This window comes from Plodia interpunctella, chromosome 5, assembly GCF_027563975.2.
Source record: "Plodia interpunctella isolate USDA-ARS_2022_Savannah chromosome 5, ilPloInte3.2, whole genome shotgun sequence".
Classification (NCBI taxonomy): Eukaryota; Metazoa; Arthropoda; class Insecta; order Lepidoptera; family Pyralidae; genus Plodia; species Plodia interpunctella.
The window spans coordinates 9,485,042-9,502,830 of NC_071298.1; the positions used below are offsets into that span (position 1 = coordinate 9,485,042).

At 34.9% G+C, this 17,789-nt stretch overlaps 1 protein-coding gene across 1 annotated transcript in view; it reads left to right on the forward strand.

Annotated features, from left to right (window-relative positions):
• fzr (fizzy-related) overlaps positions 1-17,789 on the forward strand; it is a 34,480-nt gene that overhangs the window by 7,693 nt on the left and 8,998 nt on the right. Inside the window, exon 2 of the mRNA XM_053745535.1 lies at positions 7,365-7,645. Within this exon, the coding sequence (XP_053601510.1) occupies positions 7,365-7,645 (281 nt within the window). The remainder of the gene's footprint in view (positions 1-7,364; positions 7,646-17,789) is intronic.

A 17,789-nucleotide genomic window follows, 5' to 3' on the forward strand; every position in this document is an offset into this window, starting at 1 on the left:
GCCAATATTTCTGCATACCATTATACATCAATCAAGATACATGTATGATATCATCGGTTTTATGTGCACCGTAACAAATTCGAACATTAACTTTTTTCTCTGTAGTTTTTGACATGTCTAGACATAGAAATTTGACCAGCCTTCACCCTCCCTGATCATCTCAAGACTTCAACTATTGTTGCATTGTTGAATACATTTAAAATACATTAATCATGTATGTCATCTGGTAATATTTTAAAAATGGTTATATTTTAAGCCTAGATTTAAATGCTATTTTTTTAGGCGATGATTCAATAAGATGTATTATCCGTGCTGAGATGCTCATCACATCATCGTGACATGCAGAGGTATTTCAAATAGCGTAATAAATTAAGACTGACTCAAACATTAGACATATACCTATATTGTTTGAACATTTTACAAGAGAACCTATAACTGTTCAAGATTTCTAAAGGTACTCAGACATGGATGAAAGTAGGTCAGAGAAACCGTTGTGCTTAGGAAAAGCGCTGGAGCATTGCAGCTGTAGTACATGTTTGATTGGTTACTGTGTGTTAAGGTAGAGTCGGTGACATGGATACTGGATAGTGTTGTTTCTATATTATATAAATATTGTTGCATTGTAATCAGAGACAACACATTTATTATCATTTTATGACAATTTTTTATGGCTATTTGGAGAACCACTTTGGTACCACGTTCCCTTGGGAATGATAAGATTTCTTTCTCGATAAGTTTCTCACCCGTAATACTAATTTCCCTAATATTATTTAGTCGAATAGAAGATAATGAGGAACTGAGAAACTAAAAGCCAAATTACCGCTTAGCACCCGACAGTGTGCTGTTACAAAGGCAAACAATAGCAGCGAACGTTACAATGTTTGCTTTCTTGTGCCAACAGTAGTGGCCTTATTGAGGGGCCGCAGCCAGCTACCTGTCAAAACTCCGACTATTCTCTATAAAAAAAAACATTTTACACCAACTTAATAAGGCTTGATGACTTCTGACTAGATAATGATGCTAAGTACAGGCGCGTAACAAATGATTGTCTCCTCAAATATTGTCAGCGCAAATTTTTTGCACTTGTACTTTCAGCATCGATCATAAACCACCTCAACAGTCTAATAAGTACAATATATGTAAATGTGATCTGATATTTTCTTTATAATAAGAACACTGTCATAGATAATGCAAAAGGATTTGAAATTGAATGATAAATGTTCTAGACATGAGTAACAATCGTAGCTCTAGTTTTGTCAAATTTTTTTGCATTGTCTCCGCTGTTGACACCTGAGACGAAACATAAATCAGTTGTCATAGTGTTGAATTTAGGCCGATGGCATACAATGTGGGTAATCAATAGATGTCTACAGGCATTGCCAGGCTGACATCATCATATGTAGCTAATGCTGGCTGAACTTTGACAGGTCTGAGCTCGATCGTGTCTAGATTATCACCGCATGCAGCATATTTGAATATTTTTTCTGATAGCTCTTATTTTGGAACTAGAAAAAAAGTCATGTTTTCGTGCTCATTACCGTCGCAGTTGGTAACCGATAGCAAAAACCGTCAACACATTCTATTTGTATTGAGTAAAAATTAGACAAAAAGCATTTAGCATGCAAAAAGCAGCGAATACCTCACGACCTATGTGTTAAGTAATAATCCACGTTTTTGGTTCAATGCACTGGGTATCATCATTTTGCTGGATCTCTTATACCGTGACGATGAATTCATTTGTACCTGCCCTCATTATTTGTAATGGCTACACGATTCTTTTCGTTCGATTGTTGCTTGTGTGATTTTTTTAGATTGCTAGTTTTTAGGGTTTAGTTTGTGCTTGCGTGTTCAGATTAACATGAGGGTTAGGCATTCACTGTGATATTCTCGCGCTTCGATAATTTTAATCCGAATAATTTAATTACCTACTTATTAAAATAATAATAATAATATGAGAATTTCTGATATGGAAATTGTACTTTTATTAACATGTTTTGCGTGGTTTTTAATTTGAGCAATTAAAACATTATATATTCTGGCTACATCTTCATTTGAATTTTAGAATTAACGACCGTGGGTGGAAATGTAGTCGAAATAGACCTGAATCACGTCATTAGCAAAGTACAATAGCGATGGTTCAACGGCCTCTCGAGGTTTTCATTCGTGAGATATTTTCCGTTTTCCACTCTACGCCTGCGTCGGTGGCGGTGGCCTCGCTACTGTTTGTAACATAATTTTATGGTATTACGTGTATACCTACTGGGTTTATTACAACGTAATGTAGCTCAGGAATTGTTTCTTTGTCGTTATTATAATAATGACTAATGTAATTATATTTAAAGTCATACTTTTCAGTCTTCCTAATGTTATGGTGAAGTCGACAAGGATTTGTCTTAAATAGACAAGATATGTCTGATCAATGCCTCTGATCTGGTATACCGTTCCCTTCTTCTTCGTCTTTAATTCATTGCCCAATTGTCGATTGATAAATTAACTATCATCTTAAAACTGACAACAAATATTAATTCACATTTAGAGCACGTCTTCATAGGATCTCAAAATTAATGTTAAAGTTTTTTACTCCACAACAACAATTGATAAGGAGATAAACGCTGCAAATACAGCTCATGTTTGCACAGTGAATGCACCTGATAAAAGAAGGTCATTTAGTGTAGAATATTGTGTCTTACGTATTTTCGATGCCTCACAAGTTTGTGACGTGAATCCGTAGAAGTATGAGAATTGCAAAAATTTAGCAGGTAACAAAAAGATGATTATTCGTAAACATGTTCAGACACGAATAAAATCCTAGTAAGTGATATAGAAAATACGTCTTTTTAGAACTGACTTAGGTGGGTTCTCCTAATAGTTAGTCATATTTTTAAAATCTAGTTATCGTTATTAGAAATGACTCAGTTCACAAAACAAACAATAAAATAGAAATACTCTAACAGGTCACTGAGATAAATTGAAAAGAGCGATAAATGAATTATGAAAGGGAATGTATTGTACATAACAAGAACAACTGTTTTAAGTAACAAAACTTGATAACTTAAGGTTAAAGAACTCTTGTGCGATGCAGTTGCAGTACAGTTGCACACTGTTTGTCTATGCGTTTGATGCCCCGTTTACCGTTACCCTAAGCATGTGCAACTATTTTAAGACTCGGGATTTGAAAGTCTAGAAATCTAGGTGCCAAGAGAATGTACTTAGTATTTTATGATCAAATAAACGTGTGCCTGTGTGCACTTGCTCGTAGATATCGGTATATTGCAAACAGATCATGCTATTTTATGCAAGGAAAACTCACCCAAGTGTGCATGTTTGTTAATTGCAAATACAGTTCAGTTGCAGGCGTCTGGTAAAATCGTTGCAATGACATAAGGTATTTAAACCATAATAACTCATCATATGTTACTACTATTATTCATATATTATTACATGGAAATTGTGATAGTATTGAAAAGGATAAAGAAGGTAAAATGGTGTACTAGTGTCTGACAAAACGATTGAATGATACGTTCTATTATGCAATAATAACCATGTCTCATTTTACAATTTATAGACTTTACCAAGTTCCTAGATGTTAACACTTGTTGAGTCCTTAGACAAAAGTAAATAACACTGCTATAGGAATTTACCAATCACTTGTGATCGAACTGTGCAAACACAAATCAATGGGAATACTTGAAAATACGCATACTAATGCCACATCATGACTTCATGACGTAAAGTTTTGAAGCGCTTTTGAGAAATATTCCGTAGGTTAGATTCTTATCCTTATGGATTCCATTGAAGTATTACACAAGTGGTTGATTCACAATATTTAGTTTTTCGATGTCTTCCATTTTGCTTTGTCATTTCCGTAATTTGGTTTTTATGAAATTTCTGTAAATCTTACGTAAACAATTTTTCCTGCTACTGAAATTTAACAACCACAGTGTATCTGGGTCACTTTATCGGGTACTAATCTGCACCTGTTACGAGAATCGAAACGTTCAATCATTGCACGTTTAGTTCATAAGCATGCATCTTTATATAGTCGCAATAGCGGTGAATTTTCAATGAATTTGGCTGTCAATGTGACTGCATGCATAAATTGCATGTAGGCTTCAAGTAGGTGGTATTGGAACAATGCTTTGCGGAAATAGTTTAGGTTTATGAATGCGCATTTTGGATCAGTGCCTTGGAATGTAGGTAATTACGGAATTCTTGGCTTGTAAAATAACACTTATATTCAGGAAAACCTCTATTGACAATCAATGACAATAACTTTTTCGTGTACTAGATTTTTTTAACATGGGTAAGCAAAACATACACCCTAGGGTCTATGTTTCATGATGAGGTGACTTGCATTCGCGAATTTTACTTTAACTTTATCAGTGTCTGCTCTGTCAGTAACGCCATATATGTCATAATAACTAAATGTTGCTATTAGATTTCCTTCCTTTTGAATCATCCCTATTGAATGTGTACCTATATGTTCACGTGCCATTATCACTTGAACGTGGTTAAACAATACTTCTTTTGGACACAATGTCTTTCCCATGAGTCAACATACCGATTGGAACGTTTTTGGAATTGTGCACCCATCTTTTCACCGGTTTTTGTTTAAAGATACTTGACTTCGTGACACACCTTACGTGAATTTCTTTGATAACGGTTATCTTTTTTATGTCATTCTACTATTTCCTTATCATTAGTTATCATTTCTTGAGGAATTAGGGTGATTGTTGTGGATGACATTTTTATTTGTGTCATGGTATATTTGTATTGGAAGACAAGTTGATTGTCAAATTAGATTTCCAATGTAATTATCTTCCTTTCGTCTCTGAAAGGATAATATTTGGATGATGCGAATTTGTAGCATTCGTGTAATAAAACTAGTTATGGTACCTTGAATCATGCTAGTAGCTGATCAATTCGGGCCAATTCCCAACTATTCTTACCGAAGGATTGGATGTGGGTAGTATCCATGTAGGAGGAGGCCTTGCAAAAGACGGTTACTATTAGAGAAGAAACAGTTCGGAAAATTAGATCCTAATGCTTTGCAATTGAGTTCATATTCATTTTTGCCAGAATGAGCACGAATTTGGCTGTGTTCTGAATTAATTGCGGTTTTGCGACCGTTGGTTTGTCACGTCTGCAACCAAATATAGAGAGTTATATGTCGTGCCTTGTACGGATCCTCAGGAAGGAAGTGTGATTGAACTGCCATACAATGCTTTGCTTAGTGATTTTGAACACATTAGTGTATTTCCGATGCCTCGTTCGTTCGCTTCGGAAGTGCATCGACCCAATATTGGACTTATAAGTTAACGTAATCAGGCTATTGTATTGAATGGTCCGATAAGACACGTGTGTTTATTAAATTCGGCTGTTTATTTTCAATACTTCTTTAGAGTTTTAGAAATTACAAAGATGTGTCCCTTTCACTAGATGTAGTAAAAGCACAATGTTACTTAGCATTTTTGTTGTATTTTTTTTTAACAGTGCTAAGTAGTTATTACTTCTCCAATAATGGGTGGAGTAGGATTTGTTACCAATTACAATTAATTTCTTTAACTTCAAAGACAAACCCGCTATTGTAATTATTATGTAGGTCCCTTATAAATGCGCATGACTACAAGGTAATGCTCACGTTTCATCTATTACATATAACATATTCTACGTGCAAATTAATGGCTAAATTGCAGCTTTGTGTGCACGCTTCTAACTCGTGGATTCCAATTCACCTGACTATATTTTTCTTTATTTATTTTCGAATGTGACTGTATTTGTCTCCAGCTAGATTTTAAGCGTGGATATACCAACTGCTTTTCTTTTTTATTTTATTTGATACAACACAACTTTTAATTAAAATGTCATTATTTAATTTTTTTTATATCAAGGAATTGCATGTTCGTTATCAGTGCAAAAAGCATATTGACCAGTATTATTGTTATGAATTTTGAAGTATGTGTTAGATGCGTACCTCCTGCTTAAGACAGTATACATGCAGTCTTCATGAGCATTATCCTTATTCATGATAAGGGTAATATGATTTTGCACATGAGGTACCACCAGGGCTGTTTCATATTTTTCTGTAGTGAATCAGGCTCCTGCCGAAGATATATTTGGCAATGTCTCCCAAGTGGCAGACTGTGTCATTTCTGTGACAGTGACGATCATTAAGGTGAGGTCATTAGCATTTGATTAGAGAGTAGCTAGTTCATAGTCTCTAACTACTGATGCTGCTGAAATATATATATATATATATTATATATATATATATATAGAATTTGCAATAAAAATATTAAATTTCTCATGAAAATGTTTCAGTAAGAGTAAATTATTATGACTGAACGATTAGTCCATTGACCTGTATATTTATTCAATACATAGTTTATTGTTGTAAAGGTAGCTACACAATTTGTTTTCAAAAGCAGAAGTATCGTACACAATACAGTAAGGCGACAAAATAATGTATGACAAAATATTTGATTTCGTAAAGGATATTTGATCCTTTTTGAAGACAAATTAGTTTTTATGAAAATAAATACATTGACAGAAACACACTAATCCTTACATCACAATTTGTGGTGGGTATCATGTGGGTATTGTCTTAGTGTCAAGCATGGCGTGTACTTTTTGACAAATGAGTCACTTCATGTTACCGACCAACCATATCACATTATTATGCCCATGCTTTTTTAAGTAGTGTAAGAGTGATGACTATTATTTTTTTTTTTAAAGATATTATGGCACACTCATATTTTTGTAGTTATTTAGAGAAGAGTTGAGATTATGAAATCGTCAAATCAACTTCGGTATATTCTATTAGTATCTTTACAATATACCTTGATGCGGCTAAATCGTTGTAAGTTCTTCTAACGTTTGAAAATAGATTGGCAGGAAGCAGCTGATTCGCTTCGTCATTTGATTCCAACGAAAGTAGCTCGGATGGACACCCTACAGCGATGGCACGCGCCTGCACACATGGCCGGCATAACACGGGGCGTGTGCATAAAAAGCTATTTAGGGATCTTGCCATCCATTAAAACTAATTTAGCGGAAATTATTTAGCTGCTGATCTTTTGATCTATTTCTTTTAGCTATATTGTATGATTATGTAGCGATTTTTTGTAATTTGTATAAATATTTACTCTCTTAACCTTTCACATATCTGGTGAAAGGTCTGCATCTTGACCCGATCTGCATAACTACTGATATTTTTCCAAGAAAAGTTTTGTTTTAAAGTTAACTTAGGTTAACATTCTTCCTCTCCGTGACAGATCTCCCATTTTACTTGCAGTGTAATCTGACATACAAAAAGTCCAAAGTAACATCGGGACAAAATGTTTTAAACGCATCTTTCTTTCCAGCAATACGCCGCGGCACAGAAAACCAGCCAGCTAAGAAGGCTCGCGGAGACGGCACGGGCACAGATGGCACAAGCGGCGGTCGGGACCACCTCGCGTACGCTTGTCTTCTCAGGAATGAGCTCCTCGGAGCCCAGATCGAGGAATTGAGAGGCCCGCCGACGAATTGCGCCGATGGGAACAGAGCGGCGATAGGAGCGGTGCAGCAAGCGTCCGCGGCGAAAGCTGCGTTGGCGTATAGTCCTTCGGTGTTCAAGTTTAGAGCGCCGGGCAGTAATGCCGAGGTTAGTATTTATAACTAACTTTTCGTTCAGGTATTCCTTGTCCATCGGAGAAATTTACATTTAGCGGTAATCTCTCAAAATAACAACGTTTCTGTTTATTTCATTATCTTCTTTCGTTGTTCTGAAACTGCGGTATATATGTATTGATGTATATCTTCGCTTCCTGATTGTTAAATTTGATATCTAAACAATTTATACAGGATTTATGTATTAAATCCTGTATACATAAAGTGTTTAATGAATCATTTCAATATTAAAGTTTCTTTATAAATAAACACGCCATCAATCGCAACGCATTCGACAGTAAAATCAGTTCCTTTACCCCAAATTATCTGACAATAAACCCCCTCGATATCGCATTAATACCACTCGTAAAAGGCATTCGGGTTTCAATTCACAGCACATAAAAAATGCATGTCTAATTAGCATTTTAACCAAAATTGCGGATTCGCGGCAAATACTCCGTTGTGTCTAATTTCAATTTAAACTGGTTAATAAAAAGTATTGAAGAAAAACGCATCAAGTGCGAATTTGTTGTACGCTAAAGGTTCCGTACCATCTGAAAGTTGGTCTTGACAGATTTAGTAAAAAAGCTGTACACGAATATGCTAAATAAATCGTACCATCAAATCAAATTGTCAAGTATATAGGGCAAGCTCAATACTTGTATTAATTTTGTTAAAAAAGCCGGTACACAGTAAGATTGTACCGCGGAAGTTCATCACCGAATAATTTGTACTTAGCAACGTATTCAAAAGGAGTAATTGTTAGCAACGTATTCAAAAGGAGTAATTTACTTATATGTCAGCCCATATAAGTCCCACTGTTGGGCGTGGGATTATGAAGTGACTGTCAATAAATTTTGCACAGAAAGCGAAGTGGCTTTGTTTGTTGCCTGATACTTTATGGAGTCATAAACGTGATGAATTATTTTTAGAGGTCCAAATGTTTGTTTGTGTTTGTATATTACACGTATTTTAGTATACACATTAATGTTCATTTAATGTCTCAATTATAAATATTACGAGCCACCTAATAAAATAATTCAGGAAGAAAATAAAATATTAATTTTGATTAAATGTGCCGAATAAGCAATGTTAACTGCACGTAGTTTGTAAAGCTGCATTGCTTTGCGCTTTATGGACGGAACCATAGTAATCGAAAGCATTTCGTACGTGACCATATTTTAAATAATTGCGACGTTACGCAAGAAAAGTCACTTGCTATGTATTATGCGCATTCTACTTATATTATAAATGCAAAAGTTTGTAACGATGTGTGTATGTATATTTGTTACTATTTCACGCAAATTTCTACTGGACGGCTTACTGCACGATACGTAAATACTTAAAATGGGTGTTATTTTTTTAAAATGTCAATTGCGAAATGGCAAATTGTGGCAACTTTAAGGTAGCCATTCACGATACCTCCGTTTGGAATGCTTCCAAATGGAATACTTCCTAATGGAAGTACTCCAAATTGAAGGTAATGTACCTTCAATTTGGAATACTTCCATAAGTAAGTAAAGTTATATTTCCATTTGGAAGATCGCGCTGTCATTCACTTTGAACGACAAACTTGTATGTACGTACAGATCGCCACTGTGAGTGTGTTAAATCAATAATTTAATTAATGGATTTTTTAATGATGGCAACTGCTGCGTGTATTTCTATAAAAAGACAGAAAAAACGTAAGTGAATATACGGGGAAAGGGTGGTTGGTAAAAACAAATACATATACACATAGATATATACATATGGTTGTGATTTATATATTTCAATTACTTCTAAAACAAAGTCACGCGCAGACGTACACACTATCACATATAATTCAACTCTTTGATTAGCCAGCTCAAGTACAGACCGCCGCCGTTAATCTGGGATTAAGCTTAAACTGAGACAAAAATCGAAAAAATGGACGCGGTTTTGCCCATTCATAAACAACCCGAACGGCTTCCAAATGGCGTGGCACTTGTTTTTGACATTGACAGTAGGCCGCAAAGACGTCCATTTGGACTGGATGCATGGATTTCAATCCGTTCGGAAATTAAAAACTAGAAGACGTCCATTTAATTGGCATACGTTTTTCACATTCACTAAACTATTTTGGAAGACGGCCACTCCATTTGGATTTTGGACGTATAGTGAATGGCCAACTTTATGTTCAAAATTGAAAATTCGGAACTACCCGGAAATCTTCAATTTCGCCGATCCAGCACGACCTCTTCTTGACCCGTCTTTTTTTTATAATCCCAAATTGAATTGACCAATATCAGTGTCCTTTCTCAGTAAAAAAATCATTATAATGTGAGCAGAAAAATGTTGTGACAGTACATTGGACGTAAGTGTGGGCTTTAAATGTAAATTTTATTATTTTTCGATACCATTCCGATTCTGAAAGGCGTAACGGCAGTCATATCAAGTTTGTTATTTGGCAACACCGTGTGAGTGTCAAAACGTTTTGCTTTAATGTGACAAGAGTTTATTTTATAAGACAAGACTTGTAACTAGCTGCTGCATTTTGACCTGGCCTCGTGGGATTAAAATTTTGTCATGTGATTTGAACGTGTGAAAAAATCATAAAAAACCTCGCATTTGTTCTCTTTATTTTTTCAAACTCAAAAAATGTTGATATCAACCCACTGCAAGATTTATCACGATGATATGATAAGTACATAGGATCAAATATACAGGGCTACTGATATCTAACGCATAACCTTCCAAAGGCGCATAAGGTACAGAGACTAACATATTTTGTTCTACGACTTTTGTCTAAACGTAATTGACCGAGCGAGCAAAGCGAGCAAGATCTACAAATCAACTTGGGGCAAAAATACATTTTTTGTATGTATTGTTTGTAACGCAATAACTTTCTAACCGTTTGTCTGATTTTGATGAAATTTAAAAGGTATGTAGGATCTGTCAATAGAATTTTTAAGTTCGTGGCGCATCAAAATCGATGAAGTCGTTTTTGAAATATTTACTATTTTGTAAAGTCATCAAAAATGTATTGTGTTTGCGAGGTCTAAGTTCGTGGCGAACCACTAGTACATACTACATTTTCCTTTTTTTTGTTTTAATTTCGTTTCTATAAAACGTTAACTCTATGTTCGATTCCGCTACATAACCCTACTGTACTCTACACTGTACTGTACTGTAACTCTACATTACTGTCTCGTGTTGCTTGGCTATTACATAGAGTTAAGATGTGTAGAATCGCAAATTAGATTGTATTTTTTATATGAAAAAAAAATTACGAATCACGAAAAGTCGTAGAATAAAAATAGCTTGTTTTGTTGTACCCAAGTAATCTTTAGGAGGTTTTGCGTTTGATACCAGTAACCCTGTATAATATCCAAACACCACGTACAATTAGTCACCAATTACGTAAATGGTTTCTGGTAATCGTTGACAAAATAACAAATGCACCGACCGCGTCGGCACACCTTTGTATGCGCTTGCGCATCTCGTTACAGGAACCGCTGACATTTGTAATTAGAATCGATATCGAATATCGTTTACTCGTGTCATTCCTGCAAATTGGCAAATACATTTTGAGGTACGAGATCCGATTTTAACTGATAGTTAAAATAAAATTATGATACGAATAATTATCGATTTTATCAGATGAATTCAAATATGACTGTTCGAAATGATGATGCGGCACATTGTGTTGTTTTTTTTTTAATTCGATGGTAAGTACCTGCAACTGAATACGATAATTACGAAACATTAATTAAAATCGCGGAGACAAACAAAACATTTTGATATACCATTAGATATTATGGGACTGGCTGGACGTTATGCTAAAAAGTTCCTATCAGTAGAACTGATAATTTTCATTATTCTACGTATATATTATATTTTTCCACATTATGAAAAAAATATTGAACAGGGGTGTTGAATATAGCTACGTTAGTTTACCCAAAATACGCAAATAAAATTGTAAAAATGAAATTCATTGTGAACAATTAACAATACCACATCGGACATGTTTAGCGAGTCTGCGACAATAAGGATATGCTAATCAGTGAAGTTGACGTTTGTTGATGTGTGTCCATTTCATAGGGTTTTGGCATCGTTTCGTGCATTCTGTGTTTCATAAAAATAATTGCCTACCTACCCACACCGGTAGCCGAATATGATAACAATTGTTTATGCATTGTGTCTTGATTCTTCTCGGTTCAAACCTCAGACAATTCATATAAAACAATCTTACAAGTTGTTATCACGCTGTGTAAAGGCCACTGCAGACCTATAAGTAGCGTATGCAGCAACTGCCATACCTATGCGACAACTAATGTGGCTGCACGCGTTGCATATGGCGTACAACTTACAATATGCATTCGGTATCACCATTCTTTCAACAGTAGTCGATTGCACCATCTAAATTTTTGATAAATGGTTTTTAACATATTTAAATGTGTTTAAATCAAATATAACTGAAACAGTACAACGCGTTAAATTACAACTGTATTTTTACCGCGTCTACTTATTCATAGAAATTTATTTGAAGTAATATATGTTTCGCCGACATTATTTATGGAAAATACTGATTAGTCATTGTTTTTAGTAATTTACTAGTATGGAATGCCCTCGGCCAGGCATTATCTCGAGTTCTCGACTCCAAATGCAAATCGTAAAACTTATTTTTAAATATTTATCCTTCTGCAACTTTTTTCACGACCCATTACAATGCTATTGTTTTTTTTTTTTCACTAGCTCCTTTTGTCCAGTCATTTGTCTGTCTGACTGACATCACGACGACAATGACCTAAAATAATTATTTTGTTAGAATTTCCGCCCATGTTTAGAATACCAATGGTAATGCAATATCTGCTCCTTGCATTTTAACAGGCAGAGGTAGGTACTAATTTGCACTTTAAATCGATTGAAATGACAGTGCATCAACGTATAAAAATTCTTACTGAGTTTGAATCAAAATCTATACACATTTTTTAATCGGCTTAAACTTTTAGAAAAATAGTAAGCTGTTATGTGTTGATTACACATACACTAAATAAAAAATAAGAATTATAAAATTGAAAATGGTTAATATAATATTTTTTTTTAGAAACTAGTTTTCTATATCATTTTATCATTAGATCATATTGTACAGTAGTAATGAAGAAACAGTTCAGCAAAAAGCACATGCCCAATTTAGGGTAGAAATTAAAAAAAAAAGTCTATCACGAATTTATATTTTTTACACTACTATAACGTGCATTAGTCGTTGTCTAGATGTGCTGATGGGCCCGTTTCGCATGTCTCCCTGTCAACAGGTTGTTAATAAACGTTTTACCTTTTCGTTTTTTTTTTAGCATTTCGTGAATAATATGTGTGAATACAATTATAGCTATTAGCTGATAGCTTACCATCACAAAATAATTTTTGGTTATATTTAAGTCGTATACAATATTTCAATGAAATGAACACAGAATTTACAGTAATTTCTATAGTCTAAGGAAATGAGTTCATCTCCGAAACTGGTCAAGTGTAGAGGGTAATAGTTTTACCAAAATTCAAAGTTAACAAAAATTGGATGGCCAAATACAATAAAAATGTCTTATATTTGTATTGAAATAGAAATTCAGAATTAAGAATTTCATTGGCCTGCAAAAAATCTATTAAGATGTATGATATTCCGTATTGGTTCCATAGGTGCACACCCACTTTATTACGCTCAGCATTATACATGGATATATTCACTGGCACTGACAAAAAATGCATTTGTATGTGATTCCATTCCTAGCGTGGCTTCAAATAAATCTCGTATATAATATTATTCTTTAGACATTCACACGAAAATGTTAATACTTCTGTATACATTAAAAATAAATCAATATAATCAAGTCTCTTGTTTATGATTACAATGAAATCCGAGGCTGATGAACTGAATTCGTCAGTAGTTTGATTTATAGTGCCATAACACCAACTTATAACATAATCCTAAACTATCATTATAGTAATGCCTATCGCGCCTGCTTTGATATGGTCCGCAATTATATCAAAACGATCACCGTGTTTCCAATGCGCAGGCGCGACTAATCGAAACGTCACGGACTCATCTAATCCATTTTGCTTAGTCCTTGAACGGGTAGAAGTCTAGACGTTTTGCTATTTACAAATTTTTCGCCTGGGCATAGCGATTGATGCGTGCGATTGAAGAGTTCATCGGTCGTATCTTTACACGCAGGAAACATCCAGGAATTCTCCATGACCGAAATTGTTAGCGCACGAAACGACACCGTGACGCAATTCTGCACTATGCAAAAAGTAGATGTGGGCCCAATTGATTTTTAATTTTAAATTCCTAAAAAAGTATTGCTTTTAAATGCGTTCACGCCGAATGTAATTGATTGGTCCATTTTATAGCTAGAAAAGAGTTCGTGCTTCAATACAACCAATCTGTATTGCTGATGGTCACGAAAGTCTTTATAGAAGACCTCTTGGAGTTATTATAAATTGTTTTGCATTCGATAAAAAACGAATGTATTAACAATTAGCCCCGTCCAAATAGAGATTATAAAACACCGCAATTATTTAAAGTCGTATACCTACTCAAGAGCATCTAAAACATTTGCACCGTAATACTGAGCCGTGTCAGTAAAAAACACACTACTGATAAATTGTATTTGCTCATCAAATCTTTATTATTTAGTTTTTTTCTAAAAGTCTCGACCAAAATAGATAAATTCAAGTCTAGACTTCGGTCATTGCCAGGGGATGATTCGTAAGTTTTTGAAGTAATTTTGAAGTCATGCATTTTTTTCTTTCAACTTTTTATCTCTGGCTGCATGAAATCGATTTCTTTGTCGTTGTTTTGGGCACACGTTGGTCGGCTGCCGTGGTGTTACAATCTAGATCATGTTTTAGATTGTCCCCGGATTGCACAGTCACGTCTATGTATCATTGTATGGGTGCTCTTTTAATTTCTGAAACATCTAGATATAAATTTCACGTTAATTATCTATCAGAATATTTTTTACTGGTAACTATCAGACAGGTGATTGCAACCTTGAATCTGGTCAGACATCTAATTGCCTACTAGGATTTTTTCCACTGTCCTATATGGAAAGTCCGTTGATTGACATCCGATTTGCTAATCACAATGCAGATGTTCGAATTGTTATCTGATATGGGACAAATATCGATTCCAAATATGGCCAGACTGATGAGTGACGCGGCACACACGGCCAATATATCATGACAATGAATGTTGTGTCTAGCCTTTGTTGGCAGTTTAGGTATTGTTAATATGCATGGCCTAGGATTGGCATTCGAAATTTTTGTGCACGTTCATTTGTCGCTATTGTTGCTTTATAAAAAAGTATTTCAATATCTAGACAAAACAAATGTTTTGAGCTAAATTCGTCAAGCGTCGTGAGTTGCAGTGAAGTAATACCGGTTATGATTTCGAGGAAACATTAAGACCAAAGAGAACTTGATGAGTAATCCTAATGGCCCCTGATGGCTGCCCATCATCAGGCATTGAACCGAGCGTCACAAGTTTCCATCCGTGCCTACCGCTTATGTTTGCTGACACAACATCTACTGCTACGCGGGATAATGCGTAAAAGGTTAGGACCATTTGGTCAAACTATAACTCTTGTGTCATTTTAAAATTATATCGCATTATGAAAGTCAGGAGAAATGTATGTTCGCTGTTGCATATTTTAGCACAGGAATGAAAGACAGACCAAAATTTGGTTGCTTATTTCGAAAGGCAAGATTCATTTTAGTCCTTTGCAGTATCTACCTTCTTTTTTTGATGAAACTACAGCAGATCTTTTTCTTGAGCAATTTGTAATTACAACATTCGTTGTTGAAGAACGAAACGGTCTTTACCCTCGACAAGAGGCTTCTACTTAATTTTTTCCTACCATATTGACACTGGCTATTTGGCAAGCCTTTTTGCGAGGCCCGATAGGGTTACGTTTGTTTACACTGTTAAGTAAATTGATTCAACAATAGATTTCGTGAGGTCAAGTAGTTTTATTGACTCTGGTAAATTTGGCAGTAAAAATATAGCTGTCCACACTTGAATCGCAAAAGAGAAAAGGGCATCTTCATTAGAGGCTGTACATAACGTGTATATGGTGAACTACTTCAATAGCAATGACCGTTAAAGAAATGTTCTACTTACAATCGATATCATAACTGTAACAATGAATACGAGAAATACGCTATCGATAGTACGCAATTGCTGCAGTAGTTGTGATGCTAATATGGTCCATACAAATATTATAAATCGAAAGTCTACAGCTACATCTAAACAGCTAGGCCGATTTTCATGTAATTTGGACTAGATATAGTTTATGACCTGAGCTCAAGCATAGGCTACCGAGGGAGCTGCACGCTACAACTAGTTAGTTCAATATAGTATTTAGCAATAATATTGAGTATTTGCCTGAAACTAAGCCCTATAACATTGAAATTTTCTGAATATAATAAATTAAAACACTTTTAAAAACACATTTCATGATATTATTTACAATACGAACTGTGGTTATCTTCGTTATGTCTACGGAAAAACTTTGATAGTACCTCATCATTGTCTGATCCAGTTTCGCTCTCAGGAGCCTAAGCAGTAAATTTCCAGTCAACGTCTGCCACTGATTTATTTGCATCTACCTATCTATATGCGGATTACCAGCCGATAACAACTGCTGCCAAATTTAACATTCGTTGCATGTAATACTGAATTACAGCCTGCCTTTTGCACCGACTTGTTAATTTTATTGCACCGTTCGCAACGTGACATGTTTCCAAATCGCAGGACCTGTCACTCATTCGCAGTAAAAATCTATCTGTTATCTACATCTAGCCACTACCTGGATTCTAGCTTTTTATGCGTCTGCCTCCGGAGGTGAACAAACTTGGATTCTGATTGCTCATTCATCTTACATCATTGTGGTTTGCATTTAGATACTAATTTTTCTTTTACTTTTCAATCTCGTCAATGGCTTGCATCACGTCTGATTCGTGTCTATTATCTTTTCGATTAAGCTCTCTTGGATGGCTATCGGATGCTTTTATTAGTCCTGTTCAGGATCGCCTTTGTAGTCTAGAGCTAGGCTCCCTATGGGCAATTTGTGTCCTATTGTGCTGAGCTTTTTGTCTATTCGTATTCAATTGTGCACCGAGGAAGCAGCCAATTGAATTTCATCTGTATAAATGAACGCTTACGGTTTCTAGTTGTGCAATTTTGACTTTTACACAATACTACTATTATGAGAATGATGACACCAAAATTATTATAAGTTCAAATCATCTTTTACAATGCTTTTCCTAAATTGTATATGATATTTATTTTCAAAACTAATAGCCGGATGCCGAATATTATTTTTATAATAATTAGATAGGTCGTTTTCTTCAACGGGCTAGCAAAATATGTGTTTTATTACAATATGCCGTGTCTAGTTTTACTATTGCGTAAAAAAATATAATTCGCGTAATCAAAACGGCATTAGCAAAACCAAATTGTTCATGTCTTCTTTTTGTTTCACTCGTCCGTTCTTATCCGGTTGTTTCGTCATGCACCACTTAATTTTGATACGTAATGATGTCTATTTACTCATTAGTTTTGAAATTAAGTTATTCTTGAACGGTAAACTGGAGTGATCCATCCGTCCCTTTTATGATATGGTGACCGCTGCAGTTAACACACAATGAAATATTTGGAAGCAAACCGCGCGTGCTGACGAATGTTACGGCAATTAAGTAGATTTTAATGTATTTATTAAATTTTTAATTGTTTTAACTCTCCACTCTGTTGTTTATTAAAAATGTTCTCTAATTACTTACTGGTAGTGCACAGCATAGTTTCTTTATTGCTTTATGAAAATTATTTTATGGCCTCCCTAAATTATAAGTTTATTACGTGGTTTACAATGAGAAAATGGTTAATTTGCAAAAACAGTAATGTTTTCGGGGTAACAAATTTAAAATGCAATGGCGTCGACAAATTGTTTTGTTCACAATTTTATTTTTACTTTGTGAAGACGTCTTTATTGCCTGCGGTGGTGGTCAGTTTTCCTGTTTTGTACTAGGGCTTAATTTTTCTATACTGCATTGTTAAAAAAGGACGATGTATTACGATGTATCAACGTTACAGTAGGCCGAGTTGATTCTTTTCGTTCTAA